The sequence below is a fragment of the Mytilus galloprovincialis genome, chromosome 10 (assembly GCF_965363235.1).
Source record: "Mytilus galloprovincialis chromosome 10, xbMytGall1.hap1.1, whole genome shotgun sequence".
NCBI lineage: Eukaryota > Metazoa > Mollusca > Bivalvia > Mytilida > Mytilidae > Mytilus > Mytilus galloprovincialis.
Window position 1 is genome coordinate 47,078,117 of NC_134847.1, and position 20,923 is coordinate 47,099,039.

The window sequence follows — 20,923 nt, forward strand, 5'->3', positions numbered from 1 at the left end:
ACAATTCCTTTTCCTTCAAAGTGTATCTTCTTTTTTTAGCATATATAAGACCTAGTGTTAAGTTGTATATAGAATTACAGATGCAAGTGACTACACTTCACCAATTAGAATGCAATATAGAATTATCAGATATAGGAAGTGCAATAAAAAGGTAATTGTAAATAAATCATGTTATAACATCTGGATAAGACATTCTTTTATTAGCTACTATGCAAGTATTTCTAACCAATTCACAGCTTCTAAATATCTAAGATCAATTGCATGAAATACTTTATTGATCAGTGATGCACCTAATATTTAGATTTGTGCAACTATACCAGATGAGTGTACATATATACATGTACCTGCATTTTTGATATGTACATAAATTAGTTTTGACGATAATTTATCTATTTTTTTTTCAGTCAAATTTGTTCGCTGCATGCTCTCATTTAAAAGTATAATTGAAATATTTCATTCAAATACAGGTTTGTCAAAGTCTGATTCACTGACATAATATTTTGATTCTTTGACAATGCAACAATGTTCCAGTGAAAAACAGCATTGATAAGTTGAAACTATATACCACAGAGAAAATAATATCTCATTGATAAAATTGAGAATGGAAATGTGGAATGTGTCAAAGAGACAACAACCAGATCAGAGAGCAGAAAACAGCTGAAGGCTAACAATGCGTTTTCAACACACCGAGAAAATCCCACACCCTGAGGAGCTGGCCCCTAAACAAAAATGTGATACCCCACAAAAAGGCCAACTTCTATTTTTATTTATAGACAATACATGACAAATGCAAGGTGGAAAAATTCCACAGTACTGTCTGATTATCTATAAATCATTGTCATTCTTAATAGGACAATATGCAACATAATTATTTCAAGCCAGATATAGAGCTTGACATATTGTATAGACAGCAGTCTATTGTTCAAGACAGACTTATAATAATGTCAACCTCTAGCTAGATATTGTATAGACAGCCGTCTTTCGTTGAAGACAGACCTCTAGATGACTTTTAGTTGTTCTTGTTGTTGTGTTGCTGTCTTCATGACACAAACTCATTTCCCTTGATTCATATATGTTTATCAAATATGAAAGTTAATCTGCCATTAAATAAATTTCATCAATTTAACATTGAAATGCATTCCTTGCATTAAATGCATTCACCCCAGGCTAAAGAATGCAATGGTAAATCGTCTCAACACAGCCTCATGTCTATGATTAAATTAAATGTAAACAAGTACTACAAAAATAAATATCTTATTAGCATGAAAAAGGCATACACAATTTCTAAAAGAAGGCAGACACAGTTAAACTGTCAAACATGTTACGAATTGTGACCCTGACTGTTTTTCGTACTATAATATGCATTTTAATAAGGAAGAAGACTCTTTCAAGCTGTTTCATGAGATATCCTGCCGACTTAAATAAACAGAAATCATGTGACTTAGTTGTGAGAAACATTCAAACTTTGTCATGGGTATTTCAAGAAATAACAAGCAGTTTCAGTTTCATTTCTTGAAATAATAAACCAAAAAGAGATCAAATTTATCTTTTTTTTTTAAATCTTATTTTTTATTTGAATAAAATACTATCATTTTGATCATCTAAACAAATGTTAAGGTTTAAAGTAAGCAAAATTCCTCCTGTTAAAGGACATGATTACCACTGATGTATACTGGTTGATTGATACATTAGCAAATATAACAAATATGCCAGTAAATATACTTATAAATGCCATACTGTACATGCTGTATGGGTCCTAATATTTGATTTTATTTTCTGTGTTTTATATGCCACTTTTAAGCACTGCTGTTGGGCTATTTTGTGGTGCCAATTTTTATTGTTGGAGGAAGCAGAAGTGCCTGGAGAAAACCACGACCTTCGATAAGAAAACTGACAATCCTTGCCAATTGATATTGGAGTTGAGTGCACCCGCACGAGAGGGGTTCGTACTCACATCATCAGTGTTGACTGACTAGTGATTACAGTAGTAACTACTTAGACCACTTGGCCCTAAATTCGTCCTAAAAAAATCCCACCGCTGTCTCAGAAAATGCATTTACTAGTTAAGTAATTGGTACTCCAGGGAAATTTAAGGTTTATAAATATCAAAGATTTTGCAAATTAGCCTAGAATCATCTTTAATATGTTGTTATTAACATGATAAATAACCTTTTTGCACTTTTCACATATTTCTCTTCCTTGTACACAATTCCTGACATTTTACATGCTTTATCAGTCAGTAGTACAAAAGAAATGGACATTCTTATGTCAGAAACAATAGAAACTGACAAATTAGTCAGACTTCTAATTATCGCCACCAGCTGATCAACTGAGCCACAGTGCATTGATCATAGGGTCAATTTCTAATTTACATATTATCATTTCATTAGTGGTAATACTTTCACTTGTCAAGAGAATTCCTAAATAGATATCCAGTAGATACTAACCGATGTATGTATCTATCATTCAATACTGCCTTTGTAATAAGTATAATCATGATAATGGAGAGGAAAAATTTTCCCATGAATTGGTAAGTATTCCCAAAATAGCGATATTCAGTCATTTTTTCGGTCAAACTTCGATTTTTTTTTTATTGTTTTTGCAATTGTGGGAAGTTTGTTGTTAGACAGTGGTTCAAATAGGCTATTTTCATTTACTCAAATAAAAACTGATAACTTGCTGTGTATTTTAGGAAAACACTTCCCGATTGGAAAGTATAACAGCTCCAATATATTCTCAACATTTGTGTCTATAAATGTACATTTTTTACCACTGATAACAATAACAAACATATGTACAAAACAGATTGTAGCATTCAGTTAGTATTTTTTTTCACAAATTGCTTGGTTATAAACTTGTAATTAGTTTGACCCTTTTCAGCTAGGGTATGGCTATCAAAGGGAGATAATACAAATAACAGTACTTTATCAATTAGCAGGTAAGGGGAGACAATTTCATAAAATGCCTGTAGAAAGCCAGTTAAATTTGTGCAGTGAAAATTCATCTTAATTTCAAACAGACACCTGTTTAACAGCAAAAACTAAAGTGGCAGCTATTTACTGTCGCCTGCAAAAACATGGCAAATTATTACCAAGTGTGAATTCATTAAACAGATATTAATTTCATTTTCTGGAAAGAAATTTATTCCTGAATAGACAAGAAGAGATTAGATATTATTAATCATATTTGTACAGAAATGACTTAAAATCTGAAGTTATTTTGAACATACAACAAGCAAAGTTTTCATCAAGTCAATATTTACATTATCCATAACGGTCTTACATACCTGTATTATCAAGGTAAATACAAGTGATTTAAGGACATAATCGCAGATAACATCAACCATCCTTCTCCAACCACTCAACACCCTGGTGTCACTGATTATATATAAAATTCATTTACATGTTGTTTTTCAAATTTTCTCTCTAATTATAGTAACGTTCTATAAAAAGCTATGGGATACAATCCAAAAAATCGTAGTTGACTTAACATTATCTAACAGTGTCTCATTGTGCTGTATAATGTTGTTGATGAGTAGATAATAAGTGTTTATAATCTTGCACAACTTGAAGTTATCATATAGTGACTAAATCAGCACTCTACTATAAACATTTACTATAGAAAGGTTCCTCAGTTTATTTACATTTCATTCAGGTTATTCAGATCGGTGGATTTTCCCTTTGTCATAGAATCAATGACTTGTGTGCATACACCTTATAATTTTAAATCCAAACAAACTATTACAGAATTTGTAATGTTATGCCATTTATTGACAAGGATGCCTTTTCCACAATGAAAATAATCAATTAATGAATAATTTTGTTGCCTAGGATACCAAAGGTGAACAATTGTTTAAAAGATTGAAGAATTATACATTCTGCACGTGAAAATCCATAATAGATGATGAAAGATAAAAGACAAACTCCAATAATCAAATAAATAATGTATAAAACTGATACTTTGTTTCCTCCAAAATGATCGATTCCAAATTCCAATAATATTCCTAATTTAAAATACCAACGATAGCTGCAGTCAAGTTTCACAATTCCACTTTTAATATTTAGAATTCCCAAACTGCAACATTTAATTTGCTGTCTTTCCGATGAGACACAATGGGAATTAGATTTCTCAATGAAATTTCTGTGTAGAATGTTAATATTACGGAATTTCTCCAGACCCAAGTTGAGTCATAAAATTGTCACTTTTTACTCGCTCATTCAAACTCTGATTAATCTTTCTCTAAAACATTACATTTATTGATAGTTTGCATGCACAAGAAACTGTAAATGACTTGTGTAATTTGTCTAGCTTCCTGATCAAAAGCATTACACTAAGCAAGTAGTCAATTCCATTTACAATTCTTTACCAAGAAAAAAACCTAATTGCAGTGTAATATCCGAATGGTTGATTCCTAGAATGCAGAAACTATCAATAATTCCCACAATAACAGATCTGAATTACACAACTCTGAGAATGAATAAATCCAAATATCATGAACCTGTCTTATGGCTTCAACATGATATCACCGTTGCTGTCGATAGCATTTAATTTTCATGTTAATTATTTAGTTATATATCACTGATAAGTAAATCAAATTTAAATATAAGTGATTTATACACTGCAAATTATGGTTAAATAAAATTTGCCTTTAAGCAATATATCTAATTGTCCTGTTCTATGTCTACAATAGAAACCTCCTATACAAAATGTTTAGTATTTTTATCAATATCTAAATCCTCCTTTTTAATTACTAAGTTGTTTGTCTTTTGAACAGTATGTCACATACCCTAAGGTTTTGACGATAATTACATCAACTTCAGTCTTCTATAATGATTCTAAAAGCCTAAGACACAATCAATTCATTCAAAACACAGATTTTCTATAAATATGATATCCCCTGTTAATTATTATTCCATGTGGACAGTCTTGATAAGGATAATCTGTAAAGTACATACACATGGACACTATGTCCTCAGCACGCACAGTCTAATCAGACCAGTCTCTAATGATCTGTAAAGTACATACATTTACACATGGACACTGTCCTAGCACACAGTCTAATGACTCTAATCACACCAGGTCTCTAATGATAATTGGTTTCTCACATTTCTTAGATTAACATTGACCCATTGGTCTGTCCAGCCCTTATCACTTCCTGTCTATTCAAAAATCAATGTAGATCCATTCATAAAAACGATCAAACCATTTAAATAACTATTTTGTGTTCTGTAGTGACAAAACTATCTGCTCCAAAAACAGTACAATGTAGGCGTGATCTGTGGACTGGATATCATATGAACTAAAGTCACTAAAGAACTGTACAAGGGAGTGTAATTAATTCAGTCTATAGTGCCATAGCTCAAAATTTAGTTAAATAGCTCCATTTGTTAAAAATATTTGTATTTTTGTGGTCACTCTCAGTGGGATAGTCATGTAAACCTTGGAAATACAATACAAAAACAGCTACTATTTGTATAAACCACAAAGGTCATATTATTAAAAACACTTGCATAAATTTAAATCAATAAACCCAAACACTTACAAAAAAAATTACAAAATGTATATGAAAATAAATATCAATTAAATTTTATACTTCCATAAATTTAAGTACAATTTTTTTCTTCCTTCAACATAACATCTTCAGCCTTCAAATAATCTACATTTTAATCACTTAATGCCAGTTAGCTTATAATCAGAAGTGTTGAATAAACTGTAGATTGCAGGTGTTTGGGGATTTTTAAATGATCCGTTTTAAAAGTCAATATTTAAAGCCAAAGATATGAAGAATATGATATTTTTGTTTACATATTTTTATCAATATCCTTGTTTTTGTAGGATAAATCAGTTCTTTAATCTCTTGTTTTTAAAAACAAAAGCTGCACTTAATGACATGTTCAGCTCCTCCCTATTAGCTTTGTTCATATTAATCTTTTGCTCCCTCTTTTACCCATGTGGGTTTTCCCAGAAGTCCAAATTGTCAATCCTAATAATTCCTCCTAATCTTCTCTGCCAATGTTAGTTTTCCAAATGATTAAGATTCTGGTCAGCATGTAGAATTTCTCACTAATTCTTTTTTCCCTCCATCAATCAGTTGTTTGACAGGAACTGATTAATTACAAGTAATCAAATCTTAGATATATGTGTGGCAAGTACAATAAAGCATGTTCCAATTATAACAAAACCATGAAGGCTCATAAAAAGCTGCTAATTATCAATGAAGTTTTGAGCTTCCATTGGATTTCAATATAAAACATGTGAAACTTGAATTTCCAGCATAAAAGAAAGTGTATTGAGAAAGCCACATTTTTCAGAAAGAAGCCAACAAGCTTTGCCATTCAACATTACTAAGCTAATGATCAAATTCTTTATTATTACTCTGAACCTTACAGCTCATCAGTGTTTTCAAATGATTACTTTGGAAGTTTCAGAATTGGTCATAAAAAGGGGGGGCAATGATGTTCACTGTTGCCTCAGATGGGCTAAAGAAGATTAAAAAAATATCAGATTTTTTTTCTATCAATTCATTATGGGTCACCTTTAGTTGACTGTACTGACCATTAATTTTAAGGTAAAGTTATGCAATCGAATATTCTCTGATATAATTAAACAGGTCAAAGAGTTCATCTTTTCAACCTTCAGGTGAAAACATTATACATAACTCAATTAAACAGAAGCCAAACACATGGCTTTAGTACTTAAAACTCCTATCTAACAATGTCCCTCCCTTTTGTAAACAGGATATCTTAATTTTTATAACTAAGTGACCCCAAGGACCTTATCAAGGTCACCTTGTATCTGTCTTAATCAACTTATTCATATCTTAACCAATAATCAAAATTAATGGACTTATCAAAATTGATGTATAGGTAATTTATAGGTTTATCAAACTTCCTGTCATAGTTATATCAAAACCACTGATAAATGATATTTTGGCATTATGACTTAGTGCAGACAGAATAACCATAGATGTAATTACATCTATGGAATAACTAACAGTTTTCACTGATTCATTCTGACTTATAAAAGATTAGCAACATTAAGATTTTAAAAGATGGATTTGCATATTTTGCTGAATAGAACATCTCAAAAAAAAGTTTTTAAAAGTTTCTCATAGCAATGTTACAGTTCAGCACTACTGTAAATTCAGAAATTATTGTGATGTTTTTATTTTTGGCAAAAAATGCAACAGGGTTATAATCACAATAATTTAAACATGCATTTTGTTGTAATTTTTTCATATGAATTAAACAGAATTTTTCTCAATATCGCAAATATTACGAATATAAAATTGCATTTTGGTCTAAAATCAAATAATTTATGATGCAGTAGTTTTTATAGTTTCTCATAGCAAAGTTACAGTTCAGCATTTTAAAATCTTGATTTGATCCTTGTTAAACAAAATCCCCTCATTCATCTAAATTTACCTCTATCATTTGTTGTCTCAATAAATGCCTTATATTATATTTTATTTATAATGCAATTTAAATGAAAGAAGACATGAAGAATAGATCATGGAGACAGCAATCAAATGACATGACAAACTTAGATACATCAAAAGGTCAACATATCCATGTCTTCAGCAATGAAGACATGTGTCTATTCAATATGTAAAGCTGTTAGTCACTGCAAGTCAATATGACATGTCAGACACAACATATATACTTGATATAACCTTGTGATATAATATATAGTTACTGTGTGACCACTGGCCCATGAAAATTAGGTCAATATCATCATGACATATATATAAGACAGAAATATAATGGCTATAACAAATTGTTACTGGGTCACTGATGTCTGAAAATAAAATCAAGGTCAAATGACATACATTGTGGACATTTACTAACTAAGATGTAAAGAATTCAAATATCCTAATGATATAATCACATACTCGTGGATTCATCTAGTTTTTTTGGGTACCAAATTTATTGATCAAGGAAAACTTATAATTTCGTGAATATTTAATTTCCTGGATTTGCGTCAGCTTATAGAAAATTTGTTATTAGTTGAAAATATAATATTGTGGTTCCCCTGTATCCACGAAAGCCACAAAAAATGGTATCCAACAAATCATGAAGAATTCACAGTACTGGCTCGTTTCTGATAATAATGTTCTAAACTTCATGTCTTCTTTAAAAAATAAAGACAATGTCCCTATTAACTGCTAGTTTTGAAAAATTCTTTTCAATTTGGTGATAAAATGACTTAGTCCTGACTTAGTACATGTAGACACTAGAGGAATGATTTTCCAATCATAAGGCCCCCCAGTTTTAATACATTTGATTTCACCTGAAGTAAAAGATCTAAAAACATTCAAAAGATCAGCTAACCTTGATCAAAGTAAAATGTACCTGTGTTTGCTTTTGTTAGCTCCACAGCTTGAGAAGCTAATTCTGTATTTAATGAATTTCATCAGGGCAAATTGTAATGATGAATCAAAATAAAAAGCCTCTTGCAGAATGTTTATAAATTCTTTGATTTTGTTTAAAGGTAAAAACGTGTTTCATTTTGATAAATTCACAACTAAAAATAACAGAAATAAACCTAATATCATTTAAGTTGTAACTAAATGATATGCATATATAATTAACTGAAGTGTGGGAAAAATTTAATTCACACTTTACTTTCCGATTAAAGTTGAACTTTACATACTGACATTTAAATTTATAAAAACCCTCCCACATAACCCTGCATGTTTACAAATATTAAAATTTCAATGCTACTGGAAATAAATAATTAAAAAAAAAATTTGTAAGGGTTCCGTGGAACCCAGTGTCTCGCCTACTTTTGCTGTTAATCGCAGACTCAACAAAATGAGGAAAAACATCAATAAAAATTTCCCTCTCGATACTGTCTTTTGATTGAAAGAAGCTTCCAAGTTTGGTAAAAAATCCAGGATAGTTTATGAATCTAATAAATGTTGTATAAACTTTAACTGCAGACTGTATGTAATGTTAACTGGAAGAAAAACTAAGTCCATTGATAAGTAAAATACGGAAAAAGTGAATTTTTTTTTTACAAAATTTACTTCTGAATAATATCTTATGATCAGAAACAAGCTTCTGTCTAAGTTTGGTAGAAATCCAGGATAGTTTAAGAACATTATAAAAATTTTAAAAACTTAAACCACAGAGTGAATGTTTTGTTTCTGGCAAAAAAACTAAGTCCATTTATAAGTAAAATACGGAAAAGTGGAAATTTATTTTTACAAAATTTTCTTCTTGATACTATCTTATGATTATAAACAAGCTTCTGTCCAAGTTTGGTACAAATCAAGGATAGTTTATGAAAGTTATTAAAATTTTAAAAACTTTAACCACAGAGTGAATGTAATGTTTCCTCGCAGAAAAACTAAGTCCATTTATAAGTAAAATACGGAAAAGTGGAAATTTATTTTTACAAAATATTCTTCTTGATACTATCTTATGATCATAAACAAGCTTCTGTCCAAGTTTGGTACAAATCAAGGATAGTTTATGAAAGTTATTAAAATTTTTAAAACTTTAACCACAGAGTGAATGTAATGTTTCCTCGCAGAAAAACAAAGTCCATTTATAAGTAAAATACGGAAAAAATGGAATTTTATTTTTACAAAATTTACTTCTGGATACTTTCTTATGATCATAAACAAGCTTCTGTTCAAGTTTGGTAGAAATTCAGTATAGTTTAAGAAAGTTATTAAAATTTCAAAAACTTTAACCACAGAGTGAATATTTGTGGACGCCGCCGACGACGACGGAATGTAGGATCGCTTAGTCTCGCTTTTTCGACTAAAGTCGAAGGCTCGACAAAAATGGGTCCCTAATATTTTTTTTAAGCAATGTTTAAAATGTTGGTATTTTAGATGATTTCACACTAAATCAGCGACCCTATATTCTGAAGTGTTCATTATAATCATTTCATTAAAGGTAAACGTTGTACAACTTTTCATGAAGCAATTTCACAGATGACCATTATATATCATTTGGTCTCCATTCCTTCTTCACAACCTATGATAGAATAAATACTTTTTACCAAAGTATTGCTTCTTATCAGTAGCATTACACATACAACTAATGATATAGTTTACATTTTTTAATGGAGGAACATATTACTCACATTTCTGCACATTTTAGAAAGAGTTATTTCCCTTTTTCGCCATGTTGGCAGTAAATGATTTTATGATTTTTTATGATTTTATATGCTTTCTATACAAACGTTCACTTTTTCTGTTATATTTGATTTAGTTAAAATTTCAGAAAATAATACAGATCGATAGAAAAGAGATAAATGCATTATTCTTTAGATTTCAGATCAAGTTAAACATTCATGATTACTGTATTCAAAATTTGACAAAATCTGCAACCTGACCTTTAACCTCTGTTATAATTCTTCACTATAATGATTATTGAGGATTATCTAGTAAGAATCCATTATCTGACTTCTTTGTACCATATGTTTCAATTTTCTCTGTCAAATAAGAAAATAAACAAGTTACACCTCCATGGTGGTGGTCAAGTGAAATACCAACACAAGTTAGGGATTATCAAAACATATGTTTTTTTTACTGCTGTTCTATTTGTCTTTTTCTGTTGGCCATGGAGTTGTTTCCTTTTATTCTTTAAAGAAAATAGATTTTGAATAAAAACCTTTTTATCTTTTTGAGTAAACTGTGAAAAAACAATTTCTAATCATAAAATTTGCAAGAGAACCTGAAAAAATGGGTGAAATTTCATTGATGGCTTTTTGTCAAAGTAATGTCAATTTTCCTATATTGTACAATCCATCACCATATGTCTAGGGATTACTTTGACCTGACCTATTTCCAGAAATGGAATTAACTTATATATGGTAGTATATACCCCTGAAATAAGTTAATATTAACTTCATTTCTTAGTTTAGATCTTTGGTCAAAGGAAGAAAATTAAACCCTGAAGAATGCCTATTAAATTTATGATTTAAATTTCTTCAATATCAAGTGTTGTTGGAGAGGTTTTAAACAAGGTATCAGTTTAATTTCAATTTATTATTTCCACAGATACTGTGTGGAATTTTATAGATATTAGAATGTTTATTTGCCATCGGAAGTATCTCAATAAAATCTTTAATTTCCTTATATATTCACAGGTGGGAGTTGGTCCATTCTTTTGATCTTTGCTATATAAAATAGGTTTAATTGTCAAGCATGGACCTTTCTGTTCACCTTTTGCTAATTAGCATTCAAACAAAGATGTTCAAAAGCTTTTAATCTTCATATTTACATTTTCATTAAGTTTTTATCTTTTTAAGGTTGAGAATATTACCTTACAAACCTGGTGCACATAACAAGCGAGATATCATTTTGTTCTCAACATGTTATGACAACCTAATTTCACAAATCGTTGAATAATTCAAAAAAATGCAATGACCCTCGAAATTTTGAATTGAAATAAACATGACAAGAAGTTTACCTTGTGAGGCAGGTACGAAAAGCTTCATTCAAGAGAACTTAACCCCCTGATCTTATCTTTCTTCATAAATAATTTTATATGACAATTGTCAAAAATGGATTCTTTATTAAAGGATCATTGTCACCCGTCAACACAGTACTAAGGTCTGCTAATGAGATTTTAACATCTATAACATGACATGTGACAAAATCAAACATCCTGGTTTGAATAAGACTTTTTCATCGGGAAAAAATAATAAAAAATAGCTATATTTATCCAGTCAATTTTAACCTATTTGTGATTTAGTAAGTATAAACTTTTATAAAATTATTATAATTTAATACCAAATTTATGACAGGTTACCCCTTCCCTATGAAAAGTTCAACAGATACAACCTTTTGTTTTTATAAGGAAATGGGTTTTAAGAGTCAATAAAGAGTCAATGCAAATAAACTTACAGGCCTAAACCCCAAAATCAATTTCACTTACAAATTTTGAATTTTGGCAAATAAATATTTTGTATTTATGCTACAGTTCAAAGCATTTTTATGTCAAATATAACTATGAATTCATTTCTGATTTTATTTGTTAGAGAAAAATGTACCCACTAAACTTTGGTCCAAATTTAATGGTAAACATGTATTAACTGTAGCCGAATCTTGATCTACTTTTATACCTCACTTCAATATCATCACTTAACCATGAAATTGAATTGAATCATTTCATATCTTAATGTGTACTGTGGTGATGATGAATTGCAATGAACATTTTCTTAACATTGATTGCTTTTAAAACTTAAACTTGACTTAGATAATCAACCAAGATTACTGAACCATGAAATTGAGGTCATTTTATCATTTAAGTAGCAAGCACATTTATTTAGAGTAATGTAAATCCTTGGTGATATTAATATCTTGATATATTCTTAAGAATGTGATATCATAGTCCTGAATTAAAATTACCTTTAACCTGAAACAATAAACTTAACAATGATTACTGGACCATGAAAACAAGGTCACTTGAACCATAAGGCCAGCCTACAATGAAGGTCATTTATGATATATCATAGAGTGGGTTATTTTAGCGGATAGCCCAAAATTGTCGAAATAAATTCTGCCAATTCAAAAGTGCACATGCAAAAGTATTGATAAAAGTATTGAATCCACAAAAATAATAACCCAAAAATATTTTGTATACTTTAATCAAAGAAAATCGTCAAAATTTACACCCGCCAAAATAACCCGCTATACAAAATATTATTTCTGCTCCACAACTGTTGTGTTTTGATACTTACCCTTAATGAGGTAGAAGCAAGGCAATTAGTATTTTCTGGTTCCCACAGATCACTGTCTGTTGATTCTGTTGGACACAGTTGAGTACTGGGAACTTGTCGGCCATATTGAGAGAACTGAATGCTGATCATCGTGTTATAGGGACACTTTATTTTTAATGTTTCTCCGTCACAGGCATAAACATCAAATGTATTTAATGTACTTGTTAAGAGACCTGAAATTAAAATATTCACAGGTTAATCCAATGAATGATTGATTTTTCTTTTATTAATATCTACTCCTGTGACTGTTATATGTAAAGACTCTTACTTTGTCATACTTGACCATAAGTTTAGAATGGATAACAAAAACTACAAAAAATATTGTACAGTATGTCAGATCATAACAACCACAAATTATGGTAGTGTCAGGGGCAGATCCAGCCGTTTTCAACAGGGGGTTCTGACCCAGGATAGAAGGGATGTATTCCAACCATATGTCCCCATTCAAAAGCATTGATTATAAAAAAAAAAGGGGGGATCCCAACCCCCTGGATCTGCCAATTGGAGTTAAATTAGTTTCATATGTGCACAAACCTTTCTTTTCCTATAACTAGTCCATATCTTTCTGGTGTAAAAAATTATAATACCCTGCACAGTTAATTCAAACAACGAAAACATATTTCAACAATGAGAAGGGGATCAGAAAACAAGTTATACAGTACAGGTACCGTAACTCAGATGAACCTCTGGTTCTATTACATGTACAATGAAGCTGCAAAAAGCTTTTTTTTATGGAAAATTAGACAGAAATATCAACCAATTGTATTGCAAACATGAATCAATTCATTCTATATTTGTGAAGCTAATTCAAGGGGAGATAACCATTTTATTAAAAAAAAAATCAAAGCACTTGCTTCATTCACCTTCAAGTTTTCACATGAAATTTTAATAATCATCTTGGGAAAGGTTTCATCTGTATGTTATTAAAGAAGGTACTTGAGAGAAATATTTCAACACATTCATTATAATCTGTGAAATCTAACTTGATATATGTGATATTTAATAGCAATTAATATTCAATCTATTATCTGTTACTTCTTTTGAATTGCTAAAGAATTTTGTTCTGATTGTCTCCTACATAATTGGAAGATCCCAGTACACAATTGACCTTGGATGTGCTAATCTATTTGCTCACACAAAAAAATAGTTAGGATGAAATTTGAACCTATCATTTTTAAGGAAGGCTCATCTTACAAGATGTAATCACTTTTGGGGGGTTTTAAAATTGTCACAGATATTTTCCTAAAGCAGATTTTTCTTTTTCATGTGCGCCACATTTAAAAATTGTCCGATATTTAATATATGCAACAGAAGGCAGAAGATGCTATTTAGATATAATTTTCTAACCATATTTTATTTAGCTCTATTTTGTCTTCGATCAATCATAGATATGGACAATGGTTGGATTTTGGAATGACAAATGGACAGGTATGAACAACACTGTTATATTATCTACCAGTCACGGATCCAGAACTTTTCCTAAGGGGGGTCCGCTGACTGATCTAAGGGGGGTCCACTCCAGTCATGCTTCAATGATTCCCTATATAATCAACCAAATTTTTCCCACGAAAGGTGGGGCCTGGGCCCCGTGGATCTGCCTATGTCTACATGGACAAAGAGACAGATGTTTTAACTACTTTATATATTGGTATTTTTTTTCCGAATAACCTACTGTGGCTTCATTTATTTTTTGTTGATACCATTTTTTTTGGCAAATTGAGGAATAATGTTATTTTTGTGGATAGCTTTCAGAATTTTTTTATTTGATGGAGCATTTAAAGATTGCAGATGTATAAAATATTTCAAATTTTGAAGAAAAAATAAAACCAATTGCAAATAAAGTATACATGTATAGTGGAATTAGAATATTACAGATAGTTTCCCCAAGTTCTTTTCCTATACCAGTCACTTCCTTATGAATTTTCCATTTTCTCTTCTTTCATCTTTCATCTTTTAATTATTCTTTTCATTTAGGGGTTAAAAGTAAATGTCTTTCTCTCTTTTTACAAAAAAACCTACAAATATTACTGATTCTTTTTGATATGGATATTTCTGAGGCAACAAATAATCCATTAATATTATAAAAGGAACGTTTGTGATCATGACACATATGCATCTACCGGTATTCCGTATTTAAAATTATATTCTATTTTCACTTTACCGTAAACCTGATCCACTTAATTAAGAATAAATTGCTACCTTTAAGAATAGTAAACATGAAACTGATCATTTTGTGAGTAAAAAATTTGGATAATTTCCATATAATATTGCTTTACTTATATGTGTCCCCAGTATTTAAATGAGAAAGAAGGGAAACTGAATGTCACAGCTTGGTGTAAACTTATTTAATTGTGATCAATTAGAGAAAACCCATTCAAACTTCTGAATAAATTTAACTAAAGATTTATCTGTTTTCAAATTCAACTGGGTAAACATACAATTTTCCACATAATCTTTTCACAGAAAATTACAGATATTGTGGTGTCGATTGCGTGTCAAAGTCTACAAGTGACGAAAAAGACAACCTTATGTAACAGAAAATCTGTTGTACTTGTCCAATAATTAAAGGGGATGCTAAAAACATGACAGTTTTATTCAATGAAAGGAATGTTTATTTTGAATTTAACCTCAGTTCCTTAGACGAAATGCAATAGTATGAAATTTAAATAAACAACTGTAGTTTTTTGACACATCAAACCTGTTATTTTGTGTTAAGAAAAAAGAACACCCAAATAAAATGCAGTCACTTAGTAAACTTCAATTTAAAAGCATCTAACAACTGAAATAAATTGGACAAAAAAATATTATGTATTTACGCATCATAAATGCTTTGTTTGTAAATTAGTTTCAACCTTTGCAAAAAATCTTCAACTTGAACATGTTCTCCTTTTAATAATTTTTCATATCGAGAGTATCCAAAAATCTTGTTCACTGCAAGGTATTTGAAAAATATATACCTTATTCATACAAATTCACTACATACTCATTTTCATTCCCAGGGAACAATATTTTCTTGGATTTTTATTGGTATAGCAAAAAAATAATTTACAAAATAACAGAATCCTTTACACTAGTAAGCAGAATTTTTCAAAACCAATGAAATCAATTATTATACCCATAAAAATATGTGAATGTACTAAATTAATGGTTAAAGGAAACATAAGACTTTATTTTTATTTCAAATTTGTCTTTTAAATGTTATAAATTTTGAGAAAAAAAAAACATTAATCATATTAAAACTTTTGCCATCTGAATGACAAAAACACTGAATAACATTTGAATGTGACCTCTTATCAAAGGTCATAATGACACCAATAAATGTCCTCTGCTGTAATGTGATCATGATTTATGCACATACCAATATATTAACATTAGTAAACAAAGGTACCATTAAAATGGAAAAATAATTGAACTGAGTTAGCATTTCCTTGGCAACAAAAACTCAAAACTTAAAGTAGGTTGAAAAAGTCCCTGTAATTTTTGTATTTCAATATTTTTTAACAAACAAGAAGTCCTTAAGTGTACATTGACAGTGCCTACAATACACTTAATTTGTAGTTTCAACACTATATATGTTTCATTATTCTCAGCAACTGATAGAAAAGAATGATGGTGATATCAACTTAGCAGTCCTGTTGGATTTTAAGAAAGCTTTTGATGTAGTAGATCATGATATTCTCTGTAAAAAACTTGAAATTTATGGATTTGATAATACTGCTGTTTCTTTTTTTAAATCATATTTGAATGAAAGAACTCAACAAGTACAAATTGGTACCGTAATGCTCATTCTGAAAAACTTTATATCAAGTATGGTGTCCCCCAAGGCTCCATATTAGGCCCCCTTCTGTTTATATTATACATAAACGACCTTCCTATTTATATGAAAAATTGTTACACTGATTTATATGCCGATGATTCAACTTTACATCTTTCTGGTAATTGTTATCAAACTCTACAGTCAAAGGTACAAGAAGATTTACATGGTGTAGAGGAATGGTGCAATGATAACAATATGTTCATCAATAAAAATAAAACAAAATATATGATTATTGGAACGAAGCAAAGAGCAATGCCACATTACAATGAGAGTTGTTTAACTATTAACAATCAAGTGATACAATCTTCCACATGCGAAAATCTTTTAGGCATTAAAATTGACCCTTCCATCAAATGGACAAACCAAATTGATGTGATCTGCTCAAAAATATCATCTAGACTACCCCTACAGAAAAAAAAGTTGAGGGCCAGGTGATGGCCATGTGGCGGACAGTTGAGGGCTAGCTGTTTTAAGCAAAATAGTTGAGGGCTAGGTGTTGAGCATCTTAGCTCAACTCAAACCTGGCCAAGCACTGTATGTTGGATAGATGTCGCTCAACTGGCCCTCAACTGAAGCTGGCCATTAAGTTGAGGAAAAGTTGAGCAATTGATCTTTGGTTTTTATATAGTTGAGCAAAAGTTGAGCTTTCAGACTTTGAAATTTTTGTAGTTGAGCTAAAGTTGAGCATTCAGACTTTGAAATTTTTGTAGTTGAGGAAAAGTTGAGCATTCAGACTTTGAAATTTTTGTAGTTGAGGAAAAGTTGAGCGTTCAGACTTTGATTTTTTTTTAATAGTTGAGCAAAAGTTGAGCAATTAGAAATATGACCTGGTGATATAAATGTTATGTCCCATCTGTTTTATCTGTCTTTAGTGCAAATGGACAGGAAGTATTATTTATAAATGTACACAAAGTTTGAGGCAAAATTAAGGGAAGCACATGTTTTCAAATTTATTCATTTTTCTGTATTTTAACTTAACTAAATCTTTGACATAAAGATAAAAAAACAAACAGTATTTCTTTTATTATAAGATATATCAAATATTCAAGATTTAGGTAATAAACAGTTATTATTAGGGGCAAATCTCAAAGTGATCACACTGTCACAATACCCAAAAGAACCTCAAACATTTAAAATTTGAACTGGGTTTGAGCATGCACATGGCAAGCAAAGATGTCTTCTGAGCTATCATGAATAAAATATGAGTTTTACAATGAATGTAGATAAAAAAAAGTTACAAATAACTGTATTGACATTGAAAAGTGCAGTGTATTCTTCTGATGACATGACTCTTGGATTTAGATTGATGTTTTAACACATATTTCTGGAAACATCTGTTGGTAAGTACATTGGATTAGATTTGATTTCCACCATTTTGAATAAGTGTATAATTATGCTCTTTTAGGTCAAAACAGTGATATTTAAAGTGTTTTCTTTATAAACTTTAAAGAGTGAAGAAAAAAGTTAGACAATATATTTATGCATTAATTTATATAATGTCAAAATGTGTAAGACAGGAGACATGTTTATTTTATTATTAAGACAATTTGTTTTAGAAAGTATTACTAATAAAATAAGAATATTCTAATATAATGAATTTGGTATAAAACTAGAGATCTATTCTTATTTGCTAGATAACTTCTAAAAGGCAAAGATAAAGCATTCATGCAGTCTGTTGTGAGTTAAGATCTTTCAGCAGTATTTTGGCTATAAAAATACACAATTTAAATTTTTTCTACAATGTGTAGTCATCAGTGTGCAATTACCACACAATGCTCAACTTTTAAAGACCTAGCCCTCAACTTTTAATGACCTGGCCCTCATCTATTGGCCACCTAGCCCTCAACTTTTAATGACCTGGTCCTCAACTGTTGGCCAGGTAGCCCTCAACTCTAATTGCTCAACTGTTGGACACCTAGCCCTCAACTATGATATTTTCTCAACGTTGCTCAACTAATTTGCATAAAGTTGAGCATTGAAAGTTGAGGGCTACCTAATTTGCATGGCAAAAATCCAGCTAGCCCTCAACTATTTGCTCAACTGATGGCCAGCTAGCCCTCAACTGTCCCTCAATTGTTAGCTCAACTGGCGGCCAGTTGAGCAATGCAGTTGGCCTAGTGATCATTTTTTCTGTATGGGTATATCTACTATTAAAGATTAAAAAATTTCTAAATCTAGACTGTAGAAAATTATTCTATAATGGTTATATCTTGCCACTAATTGATTATTGTTGTATAGTGTGGAGTAGTTGTAGCAGTGAGGGTTTAAAAAGGATATTAAAATTACAAAAGAGGGCTGCTAGATTAATACTAGAAACAGACCCATTCACTCCTTCTGCACCCTTATTCAAACACTTAAACTGGATGACAGTTGAACAGAGAATAAAATATCATAAGTTAGTGATGACATTTAAGTGCATTAAAAATGATGCCCCATCATATCTTACTAACAAGTTTCATTATGTTTCAGACAGAAATCCATACACCTTGAGAAATGCTGTTCAAGGAAACCTCATACTCCCTAAACCAAAAACAGAATTGTTCAAAAAATCTTTTATGTATTCTGGACCATTCTTGTGGAATAATTTGCCAATACCTTTAAGAAATATTACAAATGTTAATTCTTTCAAATACAAAATAACAGATCATTTATTGAAATCAACCTAGCTGTATCAATAATATTAAAAACTGATCATGTCATCATGTTAATTTTTTTCATCACATTTTATCAAATTGTATTGAACATTATTATCATACTTACTTTTTATACTAATGTATGTAATTTATAATAGTTTGCATTTTGTTGAATTTCTCATGACGAGGGCCTCAGGGGAAGATTAGTTATATAGCTAACTGTGTAACCCTCTTAAAATAAAGTGTTGTTGTTGTTGTTATTGTTGTTGTTATTATGCTACTTTGTTCTCTGTTACTTTTAGAACAAACTGTGTGTTACATTTTTCTTATTTACTAGTAGAATAACCCTTGTATTTGATTGTACTCAGTTACTAGTAGATCAAGCTGAGTTTTCCATTGTACTGTTACTGGTAAAACCTCAGGTACTTTACAAACTGTTTTACATTGTTTTCAGATACTGGTAGAACAGACTTTGTGTTACATTGTTCTCTCAGTTACTGGTAGAACATACTTTGTGTTCCATGGTTCTCAGTTACTAGTAGAACAAACTTTGTATTATATTGTTCTCAGTGACTAGTAGAACAAACGTTGTGTTCCATGGTTCTCAGTGACTGGTAGAACAAACTTTGTGTTCCATGGTTCTCAGTGACTGGTAGAACAAACTTTGTGTTCCATGGTTCTCAGTTACTGGTAGAACAAACTTTGCGTTCCATGGTTCTCAGTTACTGGTAGAACAAACTTTGTGTCCCATGGTTCTCAGTTACTGGTAAAACAAACTTTGTGTTCCATGGTTCTCAGTTACTGGTAGAACAAACTCTGCGTTCCATGGTTCTCAGTTACTGGTAGAACAAACTTTGTGTTCCATGGTTCTCAGTTACTGGTAGAACAAACTTTGTGTCCCATGGTTCTCAGTTACTGGTAGAACAAACTTTGTGTTCCATGGTTCTCAGTTACTGGTAGAACACTTTGTGTTCCATGGTTCTCAGTTACTGGTAAATCAAACTTTGTGTCCCATGGTTCTCAGTTACTGGTAGAACAAACTTTGAGTTCCATGGTTCTCAGTGCCTGGTAGAACAAACTTTGTGTTCCATGGTTCTCAGTTACTGGTAGAACTAACTTTGTGTTCCATGGTTCTCAGTTACTGGTAGAACAAACTTTGTGTCCCATGGTTCTCAGTTACTGGTAGAACAAACTCTGTGTCCCATGGTTCTCAGTTACTGGTAGAACAAACTTTTTTTTAAAACTATAGTGTTGCAGATTTGTCTGTAAATTATGTCTTAGGAATGCAAAATGTATCATAATGCCGTGTTATTAGTTCAGTGGCATCCCTTTCAGTGTTACATACAACATCCCCATAGTATAATGTCCTCTTTAAATTCTTATTATGTACAACACAGATCTGAATTATAGTTAATTATGCGCTAAAGTATCCTGGTTACAAAACAAATTTGTATACAAGATTTTTTTGTAGAATATAATTTTTTTATTCAGTGTCCTCAATATAATCTGATACTATCTTCGGGTAAACTATGCAACTTTTTTAGTGTATTTATTTACTGTTAATTTCTCTTCTTTTTTTAAAGAATTTGATCAACTAGCTTTTGGACAATAAAACCTCTATTCATACAGACAATCAGTTAACTTTAATTTTAAATAGTTGGTCACACAATTAAAGTAATAGCACGGAAATAAGACATTTATCTCCTTCAATTAGTAAACAACTTTAATGAAT

At 30.7% G+C, this 20,923-nt stretch overlaps 1 protein-coding gene across 4 annotated transcripts in view; it reads right to left on the bottom strand.

Annotated features, from left to right (window-relative positions):
* LOC143047681 (uncharacterized) overlaps positions 1-20,923 on the bottom strand; it is a 58,481-nt gene that overhangs the window by 15,412 nt on the left and 22,146 nt on the right. For 3 of the 4 annotated variants that reach the window (XM_076220884.1, XM_076220883.1, XM_076220885.1), the window contains exon 2: positions 12,703-12,914. In XM_076220884.1, the coding sequence (XP_076076999.1) occupies positions 12,703-12,914 (212 nt within the window). Of the gene's footprint in view, positions 1-3,286; positions 5,248-12,702; positions 12,915-20,923 lie in introns of those variants that run through there. The other variant, XM_076220886.1, reaches the window with a different exon arrangement.